At 39.6% G+C, this 26,125-nt stretch overlaps 1 protein-coding gene across 6 annotated transcripts in view; it reads right to left on the bottom strand.

The window, feature by feature from the left end:
- REPS1 (RALBP1 associated Eps domain containing 1) overlaps positions 1 to 25,792 on the bottom strand; it is an 86,135-nt gene extending 60,343 nt beyond the window's left edge. For 5 of the 6 annotated variants that reach the window (XM_032407784.1, XM_032407785.1, XM_032407787.1 and 2 more), the window contains exon 1: positions 25,031 to 25,792. In XM_032407784.1, the coding sequence (XP_032263675.1) occupies positions 25,031 to 25,183 (153 nt within the window). In that variant the 5' untranslated portion in view covers positions 25,184 to 25,792. Of the gene's footprint in view, positions 1 to 24,598; positions 24,746 to 25,030 lie in introns of those variants that run through there. The other variant, XM_032407789.1, reaches the window with a different exon arrangement.
- Positions 25,793 to 26,125: the final 333 nt, after the last annotated feature.

Raw genomic sequence — 26,125 nt, 5'->3', positions numbered from 1 at the left:
TAGTATTCAGGAGAAGTGCTTTATGCACACTTATCATTTCCTCACACAAAATATTAAAAGACATATGCTCAAGGGTTAAGACTTAATAAAATTAATTTTTTTCTATACAAGAAACATTCTTAAGTGAAACTGGCTTCTTTACTGCACAGCAGTAAAGAACACAATACTAGTAAATTTGGTAAATGCACTGATCTGTGCTAAAGAACCAACAGTTTTACCTGCCACTACTTTGCACTATCAATGCCAATGTCAACACAAGGGGAAAAAAAAGGCAAAAAAACAGCTTACTATTAGTATGAAAATAATTTTTACCTCACACACCAGGGGTCTGCAGACCAAACTTTGAGAAATGCTATTACAGAGCACACCCTCTTCTTCTAGAGAGTAAAAACAGAGAACAGTGATAGGAGGACCTCTTGCTTTGCTGGCAATGCTATCTACCCCCTTGCCCTAGAATAGCCACTGAAAACACAATGTCTACAGGTGCAAGCAAGCAGCATCAATTAGTGACACTGGCCAGGTGGGGGGACGTAGTGAACTAAGGAGAGCAGGTGTGAAGGAAACTGCTATTAAGCTCTAGCTAACTGCTATTATAGAAGAATATCTGCCAAATGATTCCATCTTCAGATTTTTCTGAAGCTGGAAATCTGGAATTTTCTATAATATGTTCTCATTTTTAGATGCTAACGTAGAATCCCCTTAATTTTTTAAACATATGCTGACTGACTAAAATATGTGGACCACCTATTTACATGTTCTGTCCCAAAGGGTGCTCTACAGTTAACACTAGAAAAATGGCATAAAATAAAAAGCAAACCTGCAATAATGTCCCTTCAGGTCCCCAGCAAGCAGAGTAGAAAAAAAGTGAGACCAAATTTCATGAACGATAACCATACACACAGGCATTATTATATATTAACCTGTCCTGCTTATATAATGGTCCTGGAGTGCTTCAAGCTACCTAAGATTCTGAATGCAGAGAAAAATATTCTCAGGCCATTAATGAATCATTATGTAATGGTTTTATATAAGATCTTGTTATCTAGCAAAGTGACTCAAGGTACTGAGACAACTGAAGAGTAACCAAGGGAAATTAATTCTAAGAAAATGTGTTATCTCATCCTTCACCGGTCTGTCAGGTACAGTTCTTACACACTCATTCCCACAGTATAAATAATACAAGAATTCTGAAACACCTCTTCCTCTTTTCTTTCAGTAAATCAAGACTGCTTGTTCCTGCTTCAGGGACTTTGCACTTGCTGTACCCTCTGTATGTTTAGCCCTCAGATTTTTGCTTGGCTGGCTTCTGCCAGTCAGGTCTCAGCTCGAGTGTCTTAATCTTAGAGACCTTTCTAGAGCACCCTACTGTTTACTTATTTATTGTCAACATCTCCCAGAAGAACTAGACTCCAGAGAATAAGGAAGACCTCTTACATTCCCAGCACCTAGAACAACTCCTGATGTACAAGTATCAATATGTTTGTTGGCTGGGAGAATAAATGAAAGAATTTTTTTTTTTTTACTCAACTTTGCTGCAATCTCTGTCCACTCCCACGCACAAGGCTACCAGATTAACAATCCTAAAATATAGCTCCAAATAATGTTTATTATATTTAAAAGAACAAACTTCTAAGTCCAGTTTTCAAGACTCTCCACATAACATAGCCCCAAAATTCTTTCCCAGTCTTACTTTAGCCAATCTAGACTGGACTACCCTATCTTCATGCTTTTGCTTTTCCTTCACCAGATCACCCATGTCTGCCTATTAAAATTATACCCCTTCCCTCACAAACACTGTAAGAGCCTCCTCCTTCCTGTAACATTTCCCATCCTTCCTACTACTCCATAAGCGAATGCCTTTTTCTTTGTACTCGTACTCCAGCTTCTACCATCTGAATTACTTGAGTTATCTGTGTAATTATGTTAACCACCAAACACTTCTGATATCTCCTCCCTCTACTAAGCTCCTTGGGGGCAGAGAGTATGACTTAGTCATACTGGAACCAAGGCAAGATCCAGCATTATACCATGCACTTAGGGCTGAAGGGAACTTCTCCCTCATGGTGTCCACACCCTCCTGATTTACCAAATTCATTCTGTTAGTCTTCATTTGTATTAAATCTTTTGTGTGTGTGTATGTGTGGAAAGATCATTTTTATCATTTCTTTAAAAGTTAAATATTTTCTAATAGTAAACACTGTTTGCTTTCTGCATTACACATGATCCATCACATTTGCACATCCCCTTCACCACTATAGTACATTGTGGCTAGCAGAAAAGGTAAAAAAGTCAATGGCAAAGAAGATAGGGGCATACATCAAAGCCCAGTCATTCCATTATGACTTAACTTCCTTTCAAACACTGCTGTCCACACAGAGTATGTTTAGTTTGTTTACAAACTATGTGGACACACTAATACCTAGTATTTTCCTTTGTTATAAAAACAATTTAAATACACAGCCAGTCCAACTAACAAGTAACTCATATCCATTACTAAACTCATGAAGCATGTTTGCATTCCTAAAAGACTTTAGCTAACACTTTGTGACCAACTCCACTGCCAATTCCCTAGTAAACTCAGGTCTAAAGTGAAATGCAATCTTACCAACCTTTCTGAGATACTTAGCAGTTGTATTAGAGCAAATACCTCATCTCACTTTCGCTACATTACTTTCTTATCCAAAACCGTTAGTGCTTATTGCTCTGCTTACACAACTCAAATGTTCTTTGATTTCAAACTTAAGCTTCAAGACCACATTGCTTCTTTGCTTTCTCCTGCTATGATTTTACCTTATTCTGTAAATAAATACACATTCTCTTGATTCTTTTCTGTCACTTGTACTTTCCTGCATAACTTCCATTTCGTATTTCAACCACTTTTCTATCATCTTAAGTATGAGTTCTCTGAGTCTTTCCCCAATAGTATGCCCTTAGGTAAAATAAAAAAACTGTCTACACAATACTTTACAGACCACCTCAAAAATAAGAAGTATATCAGTCTTTTCTTGAGCCCTTATTATATATCAGGCACTGAAATATCAGATAAGTACTGGATAAATATTAATTCCCTTTCTACATTTGTAAAAGGTATACTTTTCAATACAAAGAAGAACTATAAATGTCTCCTGTAACTTTTCAATAGAAAAAGTTTAAATATATATGCTTTTTCACCTACTAATATTATCATAGAAATTTATCAAAAGAACACACTATAACAGATTACTGCTATAGGACCTAGAAGCTTATTAATATTTGGAAGGCAGATTTTATCCTACTTGCTAAAGCAAGGAACCATAAAGAATGTGTTGAGTTAAACAGTCAACAGAAAAGAGGACTGAGGGGCGCGTGGGTGGCTCAGTTGGTTAAGCATCTGCCTTTGGCTCAGGTCATGATCCCAGAGTCCCAGGATCGAGCCCCACGTCGGGCTCCCTACTTGGCGGGGAGTCTGTTTCTCCCTCTGCCCCTCCCCAGCTCATGCTCCCTCTGTCTCAAATAAATAAAATCTTTTTTTTTTTTTAAAGATTTTATTTATTTTTTTGACAGAGAGAGACATAGCGAGAGCAAGAACACAAGCAGGGGGAGTGGGAGAGGGAGAAGCAGGCTTCCTGCAGAGCAGGGAGCCCGATGCGGGGCTCGATCCCAGGATCCTGGGATCATGACCTGAGCCGAAGGCAGACGCTTAATGACTGAGCCACCCAGGCGCCCAAATAAAATCTTTTTAAAAAGAAAAGAAAAGAGGACTTAGATTAAAAAAAAAATGTTTTTAAAGAGGGAGACGGGGTGGAGGGGCAGAGGAACAGGGAGAGAATCTCAAGCAGGCTCCAGGCACCAGGCTCCATCTCACAACCCGGAGATCACAACTTGAGCTGAAATCATCAGACACTTAACTGATTAAGCCACCCAGGCACCCCAGATTTCTTAAATTTTATGAAGTTCTTAATTTGAACTTCTGAATAATACAGACAATTAAAGAGATTCCTTTTAGCAATGTCTGACTCCTAATTCCTTAACTATAAATTTTACTTGCTTTGGGCCACATACACTCCCGTTAACAGTTCTACTATGATAAGAGCAGTACATACAGACCAATAAATATTTTACAGCTTATAATCAGTATCACAGTCATGAGTTATCTAAACAAATAAAACACTTCTGATAGCCTTTAAACATAAGGAGTCTGATATGAAAAATAGTATGACTGCCTATAAAGTTCATTGGTAGTTCAAGTCCCAAATTCCCAATTAAAATATTTTTTTGTATTTTCTACATCAACAACAAAAAAACTTAAAAGAATAAAAGAAACTAAAACACAGACTAAAGGTAAGGAGAAAAACAACAAAAATGCAAAAGTGGTTTTGAAAAATACCATAAAACATCTAAAACTTAAGCTTAAAATAGTGCACGCCTTTAGAACATATTACTGGGGCATGGGAATAGTCTAGCAAAATAAATCCAGCCAGTAAACTATACTCAGAGTAACTATAAAATGTACATCCAACCTGGGCCATCTGCAAGAGTGAAAGGGGGTACTATTTATACTTGGACAAGAGGCATGAGCCAGATTGTCTCAAGCAAACCCAGACTTATAACTGCCCTTCTAAAACATCTTTAAAGATAAATGATCCCGTTTAACCAGTAAGATGCATAAGGTGATAGGAAAAGCCAACACTTCCTAATGATATGCTGTATTAAATACTAATTTTTGATTAAGGAGTAATATTTTTCAGGAATTGTTACTAGTCATCGAACCCGTTTTCTTACAAGGAGGTCTAGTGGACTATTCTAGAGCCACAGCAACTCCTGACTTACCAAATCTAAAAAAAATAATAAAAGTTAAACATTTAAACAGTGTGGGCAGGTGTCATTCTAAGAACTTTACAAATTAGCTCATTCAGTCTCCATAAAGGGAACTTTTATTCCTGAAAGACAGGGCCTTTTATCCCTATTTTACATGAGAAAACTAAAGCAGAGAGAAGTTAAATTAAGTGGGGAAGCTGAAGATTCCACAATGCATTCTTACCTATAGCACTCTGTTACTACTACTGCTCTTTTACTGGGAGGACTGGGGGCCCATTATGGGGGCCCATTATTGTTCATAAACACACAGAACAGAGTAGAGCTCAGAAGTGTCTGCAGTCTGTGAGCAGAGTCTGAGCGAACAGGATTAAGCATCTGTGATGTAATTCTTCTTCACCACCGGTCAGGCGTCAGCAAACACGGGCCTGGGAACTTGCTGTTACTTGTGATAAACAGAAACCATTTATTCCACTCACGATAATGCTCTACCCTGTGCCACGGGCTATTGCAGGTTGTTATAGGATAAGGATGATAACAAAAATGATGATGATTATAATAAGCTAACACTAATAGCGTATATACATATATGTCAGGTACCCATCCACGCTCAGTAACACATTAACCAATATAATCATCCTCACAACTCCATGAGGTAGGTAGTTTTACAGATGAGAAAACTGACACCCGGGGAAGCTTGCTAAAGGACACACAGCAAGCTGACAGAACATGGATGGAAACCCATGCTCTTAACCAGTACATTATTTTATAAAGGATAACGTTTGCCCAGTGGTAAATTCACATAATAAAGTGAATTATACCAGAGCTTTACTATATTACATCATAAAACAAGAGTTTCTGGTTTTTTGGTGGGTAGGCCACAGAATCAAGTGTTAATAACTGCTTGTTAGGTGAATATAGGTAAGTTACATAATATATCGCAACCTTCCTCCAAAACAAAAGAATGGTTTGGATTCTAGCTCTAAGATCCCTTCTACTACAAATATTATTTCTCTGAATACAAATTTCATATCAGGTCTATAATTACAACATAAACTACTCTCTGAAAACATCTAATTTTTAAAAATCTATTTCTGCTAAAGTACCAAAGATTTCTAGCTATGTGCCACCTTTAAAAAATGACACAGATGTATATTTAAATATGAGTTGTTATGATGAGCAAAAATACAAGGAGTTAAATTCACTGCTTGAACGGGGGATTTAAGTGGAAATAATTAAGTGACTTGCTAAAACCTGCCCTGTAAATCTAGCTCCAAAGGAACAACATCTGGTGTAAAATCAAGCATCAGTATTTTTATTTTGTAAATGAGAGTTTTATCATATTTTTGGATTAAATATTTGATAATGAAAACTTTCTGTACTCTAGTTTTGTATTATGTCTTAGGGTCAATTTTCCCCTCTCTCAGAAGAGTACCAATCGAATTACTCAAGAAAAATAAGGGGGGATAAAAAGAAAAAAAAATAGGGAAATGATTTGGCTTACCACATCTGTTTTACAACCAACATCTTAAGAACATAACTAACCCACAGAATTTAAAAACACTACTTGTCCTAAAACCAGGTGTATTTTATAAAACAGATAAAAAATGCAAAACAAGAATGGTAGCAAATATAACCATGAAACTAACATGAACCCATGACACTACCTTAAAGAAATAGTGATAAATTATATATATATATCTCAAATGTTCTGTGGCATTTTACTTAATTAGAAAATGCTGTAACATACAGAAATTCACAATGACTGAACATTCATCTCTTCAGTTCTTTGGGGTATTAAGTCTTCTGTTGGAGTTTAACTGCATGCTGCAATCATTTTAGGGTATAGGTAGCTCAGAGTAGTTTTGCTAAAGACCTCCTTATTCTTCCTTGCCAGTGTACCACCGTCCCAGTGCAACAATGCTTTATACTCAACAGATCTTTAATAAACATATACAAACCTCACAAAACACCTTCCATCCCCCAGTCAGAATGATAAGAACAAAGAAAAAAGTTCTCAGGATCTTCCAAGATGCTACATCCTTTCAAAGGAAATAAAAACAACAGTAACTAACAGCTATCTAGCACTACTCTAAGTATACCAAGCACTACTCTGAGTATTTTATGAATTAATTTAGTCCTCAAAACAATCCTATGAGGCAAGTGCTTTATTATTAATACTATTGCCCAGGGAAACTAAGCCCACAGTAGTTAAGTAATTGCTTGAGAGTAAGAAATCCTAAGAATTAAACTACGTCTTTAAAATTCTATCAAAGATTTTTAGTTGACTAAATGAGGAAATAACTACTAAACAAAATAACAAAATTGATAATATATCAAACCACCTCAAACAACCCTAAAAAGTGGGTATTGTTATATTCATTTTACAAATCAAAATGGACAAAGATAAAGTTCTTGCCCAAGATCACAGACTAAAAATCAGCAGGGCCAAAATATAAATCTAGCTTTGAGAAACTCTGAATTATGGCTTCTTCCATTAAGCCACTATTTCCCAAACTTGAGGCATCCGCACACCACCTTCACAGACTCCACCATCCATGGGCTATTTGTGTTAAGTTCTTAATATTTCTTCATTATATTGGGACTTAAGAAAAGTTAATACTTTTTTTTTTTTTAAGATTGATTTATTTTAAAGAGAGTCCTAGTGGGGAGAAGGGCAGAGGGAGAAGGACAGAATCCTTAAGCAGACTCCATGCTGAACATGGAGCCCAACTCAGGGCTCGATCCCAAAACCCTGAGATCATGACCTGAGCCCAAACCAAGAGTCAGACACTTAACCAATTGAGCCACAGGCACCCCTTAATACACTAATTTAAAAGGAACTTGTATCACAATATAAATAAAAAATAAGTATCACTTGAAATAAACAGAAGATAACAGAAACAGTAACAAGTTCAAGGAAAACAAAACTGCTATTTAATTTCAGCTAAATAACACTGTCTGCAAAATACGCTTGGGGCTCCATCAAGGTCTGCCTGTAAGAGAGTAACGTGTTAGGAAGGTGTTAAAAAGGTGTTAAAGACTTACGAGTACCAAACTGAAATTTCTGCTTCATCAGACCTGGAAAACAACTGAAAAACGAACAGCTTTCTTACTGTGTGCTTTCACATCTTGTTGGGTGCATATCCCACACTTTAGGAAGAACAAAGGTTTTCTACTGCCTCCCTTAAACCAAGTATGCAGCCATGCTTGCAGTCTTTCTTATACTCACATTTTAGAGAATGCTCTAACACAAAAAGAAGGCAGACTGGTTATTATAATTAGTAGCACTATAGGAACACCTCATCAAAATGTTCTCTAAAGTACACAGTGGGCCCTGGGAAGCACACAAAGTTCTAACACACATCCCCCACTCTCAAGGAACTTCTGACCTAGTTGTAAACACACACACGATTGAAAAATATAAGCCATGACATAAGGCTGTAATTTTACACATCAAAATGGCTGGCGTCTTAAATACAAAGTTTTGTCATCAAATGGAGCTGGATTTGAATCCCAGTTCCTGTTGAGCATATAACCTCTGAAGCCCCAGGTTCCTCAGCTATAAAACGGAAATAACGCCTGTCCTCTAAGTTAAAATTAATCATATGCCAAAAAGCTCAACATCTGGCTCATAACAGATGCTACATAATTAGGACTTGATACTGTAAGAATTACATAGGGACTACTACGGGTTGAAAATATTATTATGGGGGGTGGGGGAAGGAAGCCGGATCTGGACCTTAAAGAACGGACACGTTTTTGCTAAGTCTAAACAAGATGGGCATTCTCATTTCAGGGCCTGGGGGAGGGGCAGTGCCACCAATGGGTCAAAGCAGAGACTGCAATGGTGGCGAGGTAGCAAACTGGACAGAACTCAAGGGTGAGGGCTCTGAATGTGACTAATTTTTACTGAGCATTTTTGAAGAGTGTCATATAATTTTTTAGCAACTCACTTATCTATTCTTTAACAATTACAGAAAAGCTAGTTAAGATTTAGGAGGCTACTGCAGTAGTTGAGCAATAAGCTGGTAAGAGCTCAGGTGGGTAATGCGAAAGACAGAAAAGAATGATTAGCTGACACCTTTCAAAGAGAAAATCTGAAGGATCTCACATGTTGAACATAAGGAAAGGAGGAGTCAAAGCTAATTCTGAACAAGAGAAAGAGACACGGTAGGAAGACAGTCAGGATGCTAAAGACATAATAACAGAATAATTCAGGATCAGGGGGAGCAAAAAAAAAGAGAGAATATCCACCAAGAAGTAATTCAGTGTCAACTGCAAGGAAATGGTAAAATAGAGTAAGACTTAAGAATTTGGTGACTAGGATAAAAGTGAACTTCAAGAATATCCTTTTTTAGGGGTACCTGGGTGGCTCAGTCAGTTAGGCATCTGACTCTTGATTTCTGCTCAGGTCATGATTTCAGGGTCATGAGATCGAGCCCCGTGAGTCAAGCCCCAGGTCGGTTCCAAGTGCGTGGGGCGTGGAGCCTGCTTAAGATTCTTCTCCTTCAGCCCTTCCCCACCTCTTAAAAAAAAAAAAAAAGAATATCCTTTTTTAAAAGAAGGGAGAATGGGGGTAATACAAAAGTTAGACTACTAGTGGTTAAGGAGAGTATACAGGCAGTAGAGAAGAAATCTGGGTCATCTGTTATTTGGCAGTAAAAGGAAGAAGAAAAATAGGGAAGGCAGCTCCATGGGTGTGCAGGGTCAAATGAATACAGGAAGCAAAAAAAGAGCACTATGTAGAAAATAGCCATGATACAATACAATTAGTAACTATGACAATGCTACTTTGGCCATTTGTTACATGCAAATGAGAAACAGGATGTTTGAATTCACTCTAGAATCAAGTCTTAGGGGGAATCTGCAGAAATGTGATGAGGAAAGTAAAAGATTTCTAACTCCAGGGGTTCAAAACTGTGGGTAGTAACAGAAAAGCCAATCACAAACTCCCTTCCTCTGGCTATTAAATCCTTAGATTTTTGCAGGGAAGCAGAGAAAACAGTAAGCCCTTATGTTTCAAAGGTTTCACATCAGCAATTTCCATTATTCCTGTGAGATTTATACAGACCATGACAGATGGTATAACCTGTCATTTTGACGTGGCACAAGTCTCAGTGGCCTGTGCTACGGAATGTGCTATCCGTGTGTGATACCGTGTCAGTGTGCCTCGCACCCTCATCTTTAAGTGGGTCTGTGGTCTTCCACTTTCAGCCAGGTACACTGGAACTCGACAGAAGTTGTGCTTTATTCTATTTTATAAAAGAAAGTATATGCTGTAGTGCCAAGATATCCAGATTCTACCATAATTTCTTTAATTGCCCACCAATTCCTAGTTTTGTTTCTCGTTAAACTACTTATAGTCACTGCTATAAAAAAAGAAATTGGGGGGGGGGGAGGTTATGAAAGGGATGAAGGGGGAAACTGGCAATGTCGGTCAGCAAAGCACCAAAGTCAGACCTCAGAGAATTCTGTGCTATTTGTTCCTGTTCTTGCCACCTCCCCTCTTCTCTTCTCATGCCCAGAATGTTGACTGGGGCGGGCAGAGAGAGTACCCACAGTGCTGGCAGAGGAACATCCAAAGCTGCAAGCTTCACCACCCCCACTTTTCACTTCCCTCAGTGAGGAGTCCAGACTTGCCTTAATTCATCATCCCAATCACGTATATGAATGCACAGCAATAAGCAGGGCTAAGCAACTGGCTTACCCAAAAAAGCTGGCTATGTTTTCTAAACATCTACTATGTGCTTTTGCTGCTCTAGACATCATGAGGTCACGAAAGAAAAGAAACCTGAATTTTATTCAGTTTGCTTACAATATCGTCAAGATGTAAATCTCCTGGAAAAGCAGCTATACAATGACATAAATGAACAAAAAGAAACCTAGTGTGAAACACATACAAAAGTATGGGTAGGAGACAAATTAAAGTCTCAGAGTGAGGGTGAGGTTGTTCAAATTAGATTTCCAAAGTCTACAAAAGCTAACTCATGTTCTGAAAAAGGGGGAGGATGGAAGTTGGGGGAGGGTACTGCAGATAAAGTAGCACGATGAGAAGCTGATGAAGAACAAGTAACTGTGAGAAACAGGAAACAGATTTGTTGGGTGGGAACATACAGTCTATGTTAAGAGAATAATCAGAAACAAGATTGTGAGACGTGGGGGTGAGTTGGTAGGTAACTTTAAGGCTGGTAGACAGGACTACTCAGATTTGATAGCTCTGTTGCCAGGCCAGGCATTTTATGAGAATGCTATGCTTTCCCTCCCAAAGTGTCAACTAAATTAAATTAGAAACTACTGACCTATTTCCTTATTTAGATTGTCTACCACTTCCTGCTTGTCAAATTCAAAAATTAGAAATTATGCCTCTGAAGGGCAGAGAAACTCGTGACTTTAGTACTAAAGTGAACCATGATTAATCTTAAGAATTAAGAGAACAGCCTTGAGGTACAGTGCCTTAAAGAAAAGTTATCAGTATGCATGCTCACTGTATCTGATTAGAGTCACCTGAACTTCAGAAGTATTAACTAGCACACTCAGTCTAATTGAAAGATCTATACAATCTTGTCTCAGAGTTTTCATAGTGTTCAAAGAGGCTCATACACTGTCGTTCGGAATTTTTTTTAAAAGATTTTATTTATTTATTTGTCAGAGAGCAAGAGAGCATAAGCAGGGGGAGCTGCAGGCAGAGGGAGAAGCAGATTCCCTGCTGAGCAGGGAGCCCGATGCGGGGCTCAATCACAGGACCCCGGGATCATGACCTGAGCTGAAGGCAGACACTTAAGCGACTGAGCCACCCAGGCGTCCTTGTTCGGAATTTTTAAAGTAGTATGATAAAATGATGACGTTAGGCTAAAGACCCATCAATGTACTGATGAGGAATGAAGGCCTGAAGTGCCAATTAACCAGTCCAATAGGTTTTGGGTGCCTATCATGAACAGAGATATGAAGGAAACAAACAAGGATAAGTTAATATTTGCCTTCAAGTTGCTTGCCACCTATCAAGGAAAACATACACATGAACAGAAGGCCGTATACAAGTTGTATACAAGCGCTAACACACAGAACAGTGTGGGAAAAATTATAGGAGGAGGGTTATCTCGGGATAATTAGGGAAAAGTAAGAAGATGTCAAAATAAAACAAAACAAAGCACGAGTGGTATATTATAAAGTTTTTGAATTATTATTTCAAATAATCTCTAATTCCATGAAAGACAACTACAGCTACAGGGTTACTGACCTTCAAGGAATCTGTTCACAAATCTTCAAGAATTCACTAATTCTAGAGTATCATAAAAACATATATTTTCTTATTAATGAAATGGGAATAACAATACCTGGCAGGCTTATTATAAGGATTAAATGAGATCTTGCGTTAAATAAGAACCACAAAGCTGCAAAGAGATGCTGATGGCAACTGGTAGGTAGGCTAGACTATTCTAGCTCCAAGACTCATTCCTCAGCCAAAATGCAATCACACCATGTGTGGATGACTTTGGGGATTGCCTGCAAATAGCTAGCAAACCCCTTACATTAAACGTGCAAATGCTTTTGGGTTCAACATCCAAGGCTCAACTTTTTGGAGGCTACACTAATTTCAGGCAAAAATTATACTTCCACATCCACCTTGCCTTGTTAATGGTCTCTAGAATATTTCAGAAAAACTCTGAGGTCTTAAGTGAAAATACCTATACCTCTACGGCAAAAGTGCAATTTACCATTTACCGTGAAAGAACATTTCAAATACAATGAAGTTTGCAATCTTCATTTTTAGTGAATGGCTCATTTAGAAACCACCATCAAGTCTGCACAAGCTTTAAGGCCACCCCGCTGCTACTCTCAAGCTCTGAAATGCCCACTGAATCTTGCTAACAGAGATGGATGGAACATGGCATCTCACTGAGCACATCCAAAATTCAGCACAATGTCTCCCCACAAAACTACAGAATCTTCCTCACACTTCTTTATTTCTATTAATGGTTATCGCCATTCTGCAAGCTACGTAAGTTCAAAACCTTAAAATCATCCTTTATTACAGCCTTTTGGTGGTATACATTTCAGGAGGACAAATCCTCTAATTCCATAGTAAAAGGGTGAAACCAATGGCCTTACTGATAGGATCAAAGGATTGGGGGCAGTTATTATTAATTTCACACAACAAAAATAATAAAAGATATAAATCTAGGCTTAGAATATGGAAAGATTTTCACTATTAAAGCCAAGATCCTATAAATTATAAGTTTTCTTATATAAGCAGAGCTTGACTGAATGAAACTTATTTGATCACCCTCTTAGAACCAGGCACTTTGCTAGATGTTTACACTTCACTTTGGTATTATAAACTTCTGGTGTTATCTGGTATTATCCTCAATCTACAAATGAGGAAATGGGAGTCTTCAAGAGAGGTTAAGTTACCTGTTCAGGGCAAGAGAGTTAATAAGTACCAAGTAGAGATCTAGAACTGTCACATTCCTATTTTGACTATACTGTACTCAATACCTGTTAACATAGAATATTATAAGGGTGTTATAATAAAATATTTTTCTATGGAATATAATTAAGTGCTCTAAAAAAACCAAATTCTTCTTTTTCTTTTTTTTTTTAAGAGAGGGAGAGAGAGAAGGAGGGGGGCAGACAGGAGAGTAAGAAAGAATCTTAAGCAGGCTCCACGCCCAGCACAGAGCCCAAAGGGGGGCTCCATTCTACAACCCTTAGATCATGACCTGAGCCGAAATCAAGAGCTGGATGCTTAACCACTGAGCCACCCACGTGCTCCAAATATGAATTCTTATAAATCAACTATTAAAAAATACAATATCAATAAACACGTGAGTTTAAGCAAACCTCTGATCCTTCTAGTCATAAATGAGACACAAAGAAAAATCAATTATACTTAGTTTCTAGACAATGATTTCTTTTTTTAAGGATACAGAGATTTCTATTTCCACATACAACATTTGACATAATCCATGGACAAGAAGCAATAATTACTCTTAGCAGTAATCACTCTTAGATCAGTGCTGTTAGCTACTTTTTATCCAAAGCAGTATATGCATATAATTGTGAGGATTGAGTCCCAGATCTACTTATGCAAACTCAGACTGGATACAACAATTCAGAAACACAAAGACACCAAATCAGTGCTTCAAAGTAACATTAGAAGCTTTTTAGCCTGGAACACCTGGGTGGCTCATGGTTAAGCATTTGCTTTCGGCTCAGGTCATGATCCCAGGGTGCTGGGACTGAGTTCCACATTGGGCTTCCTGCTCAGCCAGGAGTCTGCTTCTCCCTCAGCCTGCAGTTCCCCCTGCATGTGCGCTCTATCTCTCTCTCTCTCTCTCTCTCTCTCTCTCGGATAAATAAATAAATAAATAAAGTAAGTAAATAAATAAATAAAATCTTTAAAAAAAAAAAAGCTTTTCGCTTACAAAGATTCATGATGGTGACACTGATTATTTCTTAATTTTTTTTAAGATTTACTTATTTGAGAGAGAGAGAGAGGGAGAGAACGCGCATGTGCGCCCGTGCTGGGAGAGGGCCGTGAGGGGCAGTGGGAGAGGAAGAGAGAATCTTAAGCAGACTCCGTACTGAGCACCAGCCAGAGGCAGGACTCCATCCCAGGACCCTGATATCATGACCTGAGTGGAAACCAAGAGTCCCGACAGTGATTATTTTAATAGAGGACAACCAGAACTAGTCCTTCCTGTAGACTAAAACTACTACTTGATTAAATTACTACTTATCAGGCATGATTATTTCAAACTCAGATTATTTTTGAGGCATTACATTTCTGTGATTTTTCCAAAAAATTAATTAAGATATCTGAACTAAGTGTATATAAGTTCACCATACCACCTAAAGTCAACAGAAACTGGTTTTTTTTAATTTAAATTCAATTAGCCAACATATAGTACATCATTAGTTTCAGAGGTAGTGTTCAATAATTCATCAGCTGTGTATAACACCCAGTGCTCATCATATCATGTGAAACTGGTCTTAATTCATTCTAAATCACAATTTTTTCAGCCCCTTCTAAACCAATTAAATAATGTACACATTAAAAAATCTAGTACATATAAGGCAGGCAGAGACAGCACACAGAAAGCAGTGAATAAATGTAAGACAGAATTATTATTCCAGTACTGGTGCTTCATGTAAATATACTTGGTTGTAATGATCTTCATATAGCAGTCTCTTCTACACATAATTATCAATATATCACCTTTCATATGATATCCAGAACATAAGGCCCTTGCCAAATGTCAGATTATATAAGTGATATTGATATTGAGGTTTTCTAATTAGAACTATATTATACAGACAGTAGAGGGTCCTTTATTCTCTACCACACTCACCTTCACATCCTCCAAGATGACTATTTCATACATTCCCCTCACCCTGCAAAACTGTTTTCAAAAACATTTATAGTTTTGAGGTATAATTTATATACTATAAAATCTAACCATGGTTAAGTGTATGATTCACCGAATTTTAAGAAAATTCATAGAGTCGTGCATCATCACCACAATCCAATGTTAGAACTTTACCATCACCCCAAATGTTTTCCTCCAGTTTCCACTCCTACCCTGGCCTCAGGTAACCACTATTCTGTATAGATAAGCCTTTTCTAGACATTTCATATAAATGCAACCACACAATATGTACTCTTTTGTATCTGGCTTCTATCACTTATCATGTTTTTGACATTCATCTTTGTTGTAGTATTTTGTAATTTGTTCCTTTTTGTTACAGAATTGTATTTCACTGTATGGATATACCATATTTTGTTTATCCATTAACCATTTGATGGACAGCTGGATTGTTTTCCAATTTTTGACTGCTGTGAATAATGCTACTAACAGACATTTACAATTCTTCATGTGTACACATTTTCATTTCTTTTGGGTAGATCCCTAGGAGTGGAATTGCTAATTCATATGATAAGCTTATGTGTAACTTTTTAAGAAACAGCCAAACTGTTTTCCAAAATGGCTATACCATTTACATTTCCAAGAGCAGTGTATAAGGGTTCCAGTTTCTCCACAATACCATGTAATGTCAGTCTTTTTAATTATACTCATTCCAGTGGGTGTGTGACAGCATCATTGTGGTTTAATCTGCATTTCCTTAATGACTAATAATGTTGAACACCTTTTCATATGCTTATTGGCCATTCATACTGTCTCCTTTGGTGAAATACCTATTAAAATCTTTTGCTCATTTTTTATTGGGCTTTTTTCTTTATAACTGGGTAGTAAAATTTTTTTATATATATTCTAGATTAAAGACCTTTACCATGTTTGTAATACGCAACTACTTTCTGCCAATCTGTGGCTTGTCTTTTTACTTTCTTAAGTAACCTCTGAAGTGCTAAAGTTTTTAAGCATTTTAATGAAGTCTAATTTGTATTTTCTTTTATGATTCATGCTTTTGGTGTCATCTAAGAACTTTGCCTAACACAAGGTCATAAAGATTTTCTCTAATGTCTCCTAGAATTCTTAGTTTTAGATTTTTTTTTTTTACTTTTAGATTTTATAATTAAGTCTATGATCTATTTTGAGATAATTTTTGTGTATGGTGTGAAGTAGATACAATAATATGTCCAAGTTCATTTTTTTTAAACATACAGATATCTAACTGTCCCAGCACCATTTGTTGAAGACTATCCTTCCCCCATTAAACTGCCCTGGCACTTTTTCAATAACCAGGTGATCATAAAATGTTAAGGGTTCATTTCTAGACTCTCATTTCTGTTCTATTAATTTTCATGCTTAGTCTTTTTTTTTTTAATTTTTTCCTGATGGGCAACAACTTCATTTTTTAAAAATATTTTTATTTATTTGTCAGAGAGAGAGGCAGGCAGAGGGAGAAGCAGGCTCCCCACTGAGCAAGGAGCCAGACGCAGGACTTGATCCCAGGACCCTGGGATCATGACCCAAGCCAAAGGCAGACGCTTAACCAAATGAGCCACCCAGGCGTCCCTCATGCTTATTAGTCTTATACCAATCACACTGTCTTGATTACTGTAGATTATAGTAAATTTTAAAATTAGGTAGGGCAAATCTTCTATTCTATTTGTTTTCAAAATTGTTTTGGCTACTCTAGGGAACTTACAACCCCAAGATCAAGAGTTGCATGCTGTACCAACTGAGCCAGCTAGGTGCCTCATCTTTTGTTAAATTTATTCCTAAATATTTATTCTTGTTGAGGCTACTGTAAATAGATTTTTTGTTACTTCCATATTCAGATTGTTCCCACTACTAAACTGTTCATCTTGCCTCAGTTTGTAAAAAAAAAAAAAAGTAGAAACTGTTAGGCTAGGATATCCTAACTTTCCTCCACTGAATCTATGTACCTACTTGGTTCTATATCCAGGTTCTTCCTTCTTCTCCCCTTTCAAAATTGAGGAAGGGATCCCTCTTCTGTTAAGACCATCTTGTCCAGTCAGGATTCTGAACAATCTTGCTTTTTCAATACCCTCTCTCCTCATCCTCCTTTCTTCCCTTGTTAATCCTAACAACTAAAATCATGCTGCAGTAATTTTTATACTCAAAAAATAAACAAAAAAAAGGCTTCCTTTATATCCTCATATACCTCTAGCTTCTACCCCATGTCTATTTCCTTTCATCTGCAAACTTCTTTAAAAAGCTATCTATACACCCTATCTCTAATTCCTGGGCCTTCAGGTATCCCTCAAGTCACTCAAATCTGGCTTCCACCTCTGCCAGTCCATGAAACTGGCTCATCAAAGTTACTGATGACCTTTAGACTACCAAACCAATGGCCATATTTCTGCCCACATCTTCTCAACCTCTCAGCCAAACTCAATACAGTTAACTATTCTCTTCTTGAAATACTTGCATTACTTAGGATCCATGACATAATCCAATATACATTCCCAATTTCCCTATAACCACTCTGACTGTCCTTCTTAGCCTCCTTCCTAGAGGCCTTCCAGTTTACCCAACTTAGAAATATGCTGCACTCCTCAGGGTTCTATTTCTAGTCAATCCTTCTTTCCTCTCTATAGTCTCTTCCTTCTCTTCCTCCCTAATTTCATCTGTTTTCATGGCTTTTAAGTATCACTAATAATACATTTATAATCTTGAAACTGACATCTCCAAGCCAAGTATCTTTGATCCTCCCTGGTAGAGGCTTACCTGACAATCTTACAGGATTCTGAGAACCTATGACTGACAAAAACAAAAACAAAAACAAAACAAAACAAAACCTCTTCAGCCATCCAATAATGGTGACTTCCAGCAATATCTTTGAGTTCTCCCTTCTCCCTTATGTTCCGTATCCAATCCATTATCATGTCCTCCTATTTTTGTTGCCTCAAAATATCTCAAATATGTCCACTCTTCTCAATCCCACTGCCACCTCACTAATCTAAGCCATTATTATCTCCTCTCTGAGCTACTGCATATCCACTGGCCAATCTGTTTCTGTTTGCCCTGGTATTCTCTTCTCTACATGGCAGGGTAATCTTTAAAAAACGTAATTCAGATGATGCTATTCCCTTACTAAAAACTGTTCATTTTTTCAAATCCAAACTCCTTATTGCTATGTACAAGGTCCTGCAGTATGTGGTCCCTACCATGTCCATCCCCCCCAACAAGGTGCTCCAGCTTTTCATTTCCTCAAACACATTAAGCTCTTCAAGCTTCAGGCCCTTCACATGCTTTCCCTCTTTGTGAAACATCTCATTCTCGCTCCCTTATCTCTGTCTATGTCTCCTCAGAGGAACCTTCCCTTACAACTAAGTAGGTCCTTGGAGTCTGCAATGATTCTCTAGGTACACAGTTCTTTTCCTTCTTAACATTAACATAATCTATGAAGGCAGGAAAGACTTCTGATTTTTTACCACACACACACATATATATATATATATATACATAAACACACACATACACATACTTGCCTGAATATAAATAGTAGCCATCAAGAAGTATTCATGAAAATATACAAAACTTAAGAAAGACATTATGTTTAGCACTTCACAGGTCTGCTCTTCCTCAAAACTTTCTTAATGTAGAGGTCCATGGGATGAGCCTGACTAAATTGGAGGAAGGCTAGCAACAAACTATATGCACAATTTTGTGAACTGTGTTTTCTAAGCAGATGTCTAGTATGTGCACCAGAATTTCAAAGGAAACTGCAATCCAAAAGAGTTAGAAGATACATAATCTAATAAATTCTGGCTTCATCATTTAACAAGGTAGACTCAAATTCAACATAAAGTTAGTTCTTGAAACAAAATGAAGAAAAGATACAGTATTTTGGGGGGTGCCTGAATGGCTCAGTCAGTTAAGTGTCTGCCTTCAGCTCAGGTCAAGATCCTGGATTCCCAGGATCGAGCCCCGCATCGGGCTCCCTGCGCAGCGGGGAGTGTGCTTCTCCCTCTCCCTCTGTCTTTCCCCACTGCTCGCGTTCTCTCTCTCGCTCTCTCAAATAAATAAAATCTTAAAATATAGTTATTTTATATAGTATTTTTTAAAGGCCTAAGTCCTATAATTCACTAAATCTCAATGAAACTTAGTGGATGGTATGAACTTAAAAAAAGATTTCTGAGCCAAAGTTCTTATTATATCCTGACTTGTATGTCATGCCTATATATGAAACCCGTCAGACATAGATTCTTTATATAGAAGTAAAGGAGGGAAAAGATGAATAAAGATATATCTATCACAGGAAAGGCTACAGAAAATGAAACATATATGAAGGAAAAGATGAGAAATGCCAAGTCTTATCACCCATTTCAAATTTTCACTGCCAAATATCTGAAGAATTAGGAACCACGGACCTTACAGCCCTTTCATTAGTTCCTGCGTGTGTGTGTGTGTGTGTGTGTGTGTGTATAGAGAGAGAGTCACTTCAGCATTCCAGGCTGAAATTCTCCTCAAATCTCCAAAAGAATGTTACAAATCAATGTGTTAAAACTGTGAAGCAACTAATTTCAAGACTGTGCTATGTTCTTAAGTGTGGCTGGCAAGAGGGGCCATTTCGACACTATTAACACCTTTATTTGAAAAACCCAATCCAATCACTTCAGGCTGTGAGAACGAAAATCCAAGACATTAGGTGATCTGTTCAAGGTCACAAGGCTAGCTAAAGACAGGACTAAAACTTGCCTCCCATGTTTAGTGCTCCTTATTACCAGTGTCTCTCTTACAGCTCCATCAAAATGCTGAGCATGAGTTCCCCAAATACTAAGACTCTAACTCTGGGCCATTAATTTAAAAAGAAAAACAAAAGACTAAAACTAGTATGATATGATATAGGAAAAAGAAATTTAAAAAGTAAATATGAAAGCCATTAAGTATGACTTCTCTCACAAACAGTATGATATGTTTTTCAATTGTGTATAGAAAATGTTTGATTAAAGCAAGATTAGTTTTGTAGTTTGTTGTAATTATTTTAGTGATTCAGAAATGACAAAAAAGAAATCACTACTCCAGAATAACAAACCTGACATTTACTTGTATTAAATTTATAACTTTCAACGAACAAATGAGGCTCTGCTTCCCTATTTTAATATTATCACTAATGAGTAGATTATAATTGAACAAATTCAAGAGAAAGACAAAATGGTTTATATTTCATTGTTGTCATTTTTCACCCATTAAATTAATATTCTACTGAGATGTTGTTCAACACCAATGACCTAACAGATTCAAACTTTTAGGGGTGAGCAGAGGTACATTGGTTATAACCTTCAATGAAAGAACTGTTAGTACTAGAACCTTTTATCAAGCTATTATGCACTCAAATAGAGGCTTTAAGTAAAAGCTAAGAAAACATAATCATTAGTGCAGTAGCATACCTTCCGTAATCTTAAAAAAAAATTACTTCTGATTTTTAAGCCAATAAATATTTTTTGCTCAGCAAAGAGCAAAATTCCTCATGATTAAATCCTATGAACCAAATTTTTCTCCACCCAGTCCTGTTCCTCTCTGTTGTGGAGCATAATTCCATAAAGCTTTACCTCATTCACTTTGTCTACTGACACACTGTCTCCAAAAACAAACCCTTAAACTCAGCACAAGTCTTACTCTACTATTCCAAAACCAGTGTAATGAATATACTTTAAGATGTCTGTCTGACAGTTGTAATATAAGTGTCTCTGTGTGCACAGGATATCAACTACAAGAATCTTCCTATTTCTCTTAAGTGGCTGTGTCTCAAGGCAGCATCATACATAAAACTATTCACTATGCAATGAAGGAAATCCATACATAACTCAAAATCAAACAATCTTAAATCTCTATTCTTCAGAAGAACTATGGGCAAACCAATCACATGAAGAGTGCAAGTAGGAAAAAGCTGAAAGGTAGCAAGGAATAATGGTAAAGGAGAGATGCTTTATTCACTAACAAATTATTTAACTTCTCTGCCTATCACATTCCTAGTTAATAAATAAAAACAACACCCACTTCACCGGGTTCTTGTAAAGATCAAATGAGTTCTTGCATGAAGATGACTTCCCAGTAAAAGGAACATAACACGCACTCAATATATACCAGCTCCTTCCTCCTTCAGTTCTGGGCCCTCTGTTCTTTGTTCTCTCTACTCATTCCCCCAGATGACTCAGCCTTCTCATGACTTTCATTAACAAATGCTGAAAACTACTACATCAGTCAAAGCCCTGATGTGTACATGCACGCTCCCAGTGTAAGAAGCTGGTCTCCCCTACCCCTGAGATACTTAGGTGAGAAAGGCAGAGGAAGAGACCCAAATAACTGAATTTCACTGTTGTAACAAGTACTCGGTGTGGACAAATGTCCATGAGTTTCCAACTATCTCCTAGAGACTTCCACTGCCATCTCAAAATGCCAGAAATCAAACTCGCCAGTATCTTTTTTAAAATTGGGCTCTCTTCCTGCCCCTTTTCTAAGTGGTGAGTGGTGTCCAACAGAGACCAATCCTTGCTCTATTCTTCCCTCATGTAAATATCACCAGGTAACCCAGGCCCATCAAGTCTACCTTCATAATTTCTAGCCTCATTTTTGGTCCCGCTGTTACCGCCAGAGTCCGGTGAGGATTTCTCAATCTCAGCACCACTGACTGACATTTGGGCCCAGATAAATCTTTGTTGTAGGGGCTGTCCTGTGCATTGCAGGATGTTTAGCGGCATCGCTGGCCTCTCTCCCCTAGATGCCAGTAGAACTGCTCCTTCCCTGCAAGTTATGACAACCAAAAAGGTTTCCAGACAGTGCCAAACGCCCCCGGGGAGGCAAAATCATCCTTCCCACACGATGCCCCCCACTCCTGCCTCTGAGCACCATGACCCAGTTCCTCACCACTTCATACATGCAACAGAGAATGGGTCCCCAAATTCATCTCCAGCTTCTTCCCTCTAACTCCTGTTGCACTGATCTCCTAAAGGTCTTGTAAAGCACAGCTTTTATGAGTCATTTCTCTTAAACTACACCTCCCTGTTACCTTTACAATTAGTTCAAAGCTCTCCACCCAGCCTTGATAATCTGGCCTCAATTAAACATTATCCAACGAAGCACCTCACATAGTGTCTACCCAGCAGCCCTTCAGTAACTCAGACCTGACCTGTTCATCCAGATCTGTTTCCTATTCTACAGCTGTCACCCGGGTTTGGATGCCCATTACCCAGCATCTGTTCCAGACCACCGCACTAGCCTGTTTCCCCCAACTCTCCTCTTCCTCACTCTAGGTCAAAAACCAACAATGAGTCTCCATTGCCTACTGAAATATGAAATCTTCTGTGTTTTCTTTAGGGTCTTTCTTAATATAATGTGGTCTCTTTCTAACTCTATGTTCCATTGTCCCCAAGACATACTCCAACTTCAGCAAAACCTAACAATCTGCTACTACTTGAAAAGGCTCCTACACTTTCTACCTTTTGTCATGTCTTTTTTTCTGTCGGGAAGTCCTCCATCCCAATGCCCTCCCTCCAAACTAATTTAAAGTCCATCTCAATTAAGTCAACCCTAACCCTCTCCTACACATTCACATGGTGCTTTATGTTACACATGTGTATCCCTGTAGTTTACAAAGTCCTGGAGAGATTCTTACTCCTCTTTCGATGCCCTGCAAATGCCTATGGCAGTTAAGTAGCTAACTCAATATATTCGAGTTGACCCAAATGTTTCCCACTTAGAAAGCAACAGGTGGCTGTGTTTTCAGACAATCCCAAACTCTCTTAAGAGAACTAAACCCATAGTCCCTTTTTGTCTCACATTTTATGTCTTAGACCGATTTTTAAGTAAACTGCCTTCAAGATACCCAAAATACCATTTGGTACATATTACTGTAAGAGTTCTGCTTCAGCAAGCTCCGACAGCTTCTAACTTGTAACCGAATCCTGAATATTTCTGCTATTTAAGCCCTTTCTTTATACTGAAAGGCAACCGAAATTTATTTTTGAATGCTAATAAAACTGAGCAAAACGTAAAAATAACTTGATTAAACATACTTCAAGCAAAGGTTAATTAATGCTCATTTGTCTATCCTAAAAAATACACTAAAAGTCCGAAAGTCTTCCGGCACCAAAAGAAAAAAAAAATACGAAAGTCAGTTTATTTCATCTCCCCCCACCCCAAAAACATAAACCGAAATAAAACTTGGGAAGTTCTGCCTTAATTGTAGTTCCTAAATGACTTGAAAGTATGTTTTGCTATTGCTACAAAAAAAGGCAATAGCATTAATGAGCATGTTATGACCAGACCTCTAAAAGTCTAACTCCAAAGCCATATGAGGTGAGCATGGGACCCCACGCTGCCACCACCATTCCTTGGCCAGGGTCAGCAAACTATAGGCCCTGTTTCATATCCCCTGAGTTAAGAACGGTTTTTACATTTTTAAACGGTGGCAAAAAACAAAAACAAAGAATACTGGAGAGACAGTTTGTGGCCAGCAAAGCCTAAAATATTTAATTTTTGTCCCTTTACAACAGCACGAATTTGAGACTCCTAGCTCTTCATATCTAAGACACCCAACTTTTCCTCCCAAGATTTTTTAAAAAGCAATATAAAACACACAAGATTATGCAAAAAGACAGAACTCGTTCAACTTAGTCATAGCGACTGCACAGGCAACTTCTAAAACAGAGACCTTTGTGAACATTTTTATACTTCCAGAATTTTTGTTAGAAGGAACCTGACTCTCATTCTTTAGATGAGCACATTTACACTTGAAGAGTGGAAGTGCCTGGGCCAAAGTCCCACTGCTAGTGAACAACAGAATGGGGTTAAAGACCCAGGCCTCAAAACTCCTGATTCAGTGCTCTCTGCAGTATACTACATTATACCCACGCATATGGCTTTAAGTTTTGGAGATGTGGGTAAATGGCTTGGATCATCATAAAGATGAAAGCTTAAAACCTGCTCCTGATACGCTGTTTAGACAGACTAGCAACTATGAATCATTAAACAGAGTACCAATAATGTTCACCACATACATTAGATAAGAACTTCTAGGAAACCTATTTTAAAAACATGTGATAGAGAAAGCTTAAAATTTACTGGGCGTGCTCCTCTAGTGCTACAGATCTGACTGAGGCAAATACGCACGTTTGACTTCAGCTACTCAGTACTTACCTCCCAACCCGAACCCACGAGTTCCACCAAATGTTACCGAATGGCAATCGAAAACTGTCCAGTTTACATCAGCCACAGGTTCTATAGTTAATTACAAGTTCTTTCCATACATATCTACTTGCAAACTACTAGCTATAAATTCAAATTTTTGATCTCCCCAAGAATTCAAGCTTCCTTAAGAAAACTGCTTCCTCGATTCCTACAAAACCCACTTTGTGGCGTCTTTTTACCTATACCGATAACTTTACTATCCTGCAGGATCCAGGATTCAAAGACACGGTCGCAATCCAAGATCCTTCATCTGAAGTTGCTCTTCCAGTACTGAAAAACAGATTCTGAGGCGCAGCCGAGAGATACTGGACTCAGGCTCTTCAGAGATTAATACACAGACCTCCGCCCCCCAACCCCCACCGTATCCCTGCATGACTTTTGTCCTCTAACAGCGACCCCTCCCCCTCGACCGCGGCGCGAATCCGGGCCGCCCGGGCACCTGCGGCCCCAGCCCGGGGGCACAAGCCCACCGCCGGCGCTGCTGAAAACGGCGCCCACCCCCACCCCCCACCCCCGGAGACGGGCAGCTGGAGGCCGGAGCCGCCGGGAAGCGACCGGTCGGCGTCCGGTAGAGCCCGGGACGCGTCCAGAGGCGAGGGCGGCGGCGTTACCTGGAGGACCACGTCGTTGGGCAGCTGCGCGGCCCGGAATAGCTCCAGCACCCGCCCGTTGGCCGCCACCTTCTTGGTGCTCTCGATGTCGCAGTAGGAGAAGAGATCCGAGTAGTATTTCTGCTCCGCATCGCTCAGCGTTAAGCCTTCCATCTTCGCCTCCGGCTCACGGCCGCCCCGCCCCGCATGCAAGACCCGGGACCTGGCCCCACGACCCTGGGACGGCGGGGGCTGCGCGCGACCCGGCTTCCTCCTCGCCCCGCGAAGCCGCGGGGAGCCCCAACCCCGGCCTCACGCGCCCGAGCAACAGGGCCCGGAGGTCGCGAGGAGGGGGCCCGGCTGGGCTCGGCGCGCCGCCGCCTGCGAGGCCCCGCGCAGTGCCGGGCTCGGCTCGGCGCGCGGCTCCGGCTCCGGCTCCGCGGCCGAAGGGAGGGCGTGGGGAAGGAGGCGGGGGCCGCGGCGGCGCGAGGCACGGGCGGACTCCGCCACCGCCCCCGCCGCGGGTTCGAGTCTCCCCGGCTCCCCGCCGCTTCCCCCCAGACTTCCCGCCTCGGCTTCCCCTTCCGTCCACGCCCCCGGAGCGGCGGCACTTCCCGGAAAGTTGTGGGGCTTCGCGTCTAAAGTTTCGGGGGCTCTGAGCTGAGCGTGGCCGCCGCTCCGCCTCCCTCCGCCGCCATTTACTGCGCCCCGGCCCGGCCCCCGACGCGCCCGCACCAACACTGACAGCGGCGGCCGCGCTCCAGACCCGGATGTGAGGCCGGGAGGAGAGAGCGCGAGAGGGAGAGAAACACCCACCGGGCTGGCTCGGCCGCTCCCGGGAGAGGGGGCCGCAGCGCCCCCTGGTGGCCGGAGCCCCGCGGCGGAGGGCCGAGCGGCCCCCAGCCTCGGGAGGAGGAGCTGGGACCCCGCGGACGTGAGAACTAGGGGTCCACAGCAGCAGCTCATTTTAACACCAAGACAACTTAACACAACCGTTGCTGTTTAGATTGTTTCAAAGCTTCTGACACTAAAGGTTTAATAAACATTCACTGAAAGAGGAACATTGTTCAGGTTATTACTATTGTATCTGTACCTTCTAGATGTCAGATGTTACTG

Source organism: Phoca vitulina, unplaced genomic scaffold, assembly GCF_004348235.1.
Source record: "Phoca vitulina isolate PV1807 unplaced genomic scaffold, GSC_HSeal_1.0 scaffold9, whole genome shotgun sequence".
Lineage (NCBI taxonomy): Eukaryota > Metazoa > Chordata > Mammalia > Carnivora > Phocidae > Phoca > Phoca vitulina.
This window is presented reverse-complemented; position numbering and strand designations above follow the sequence as displayed.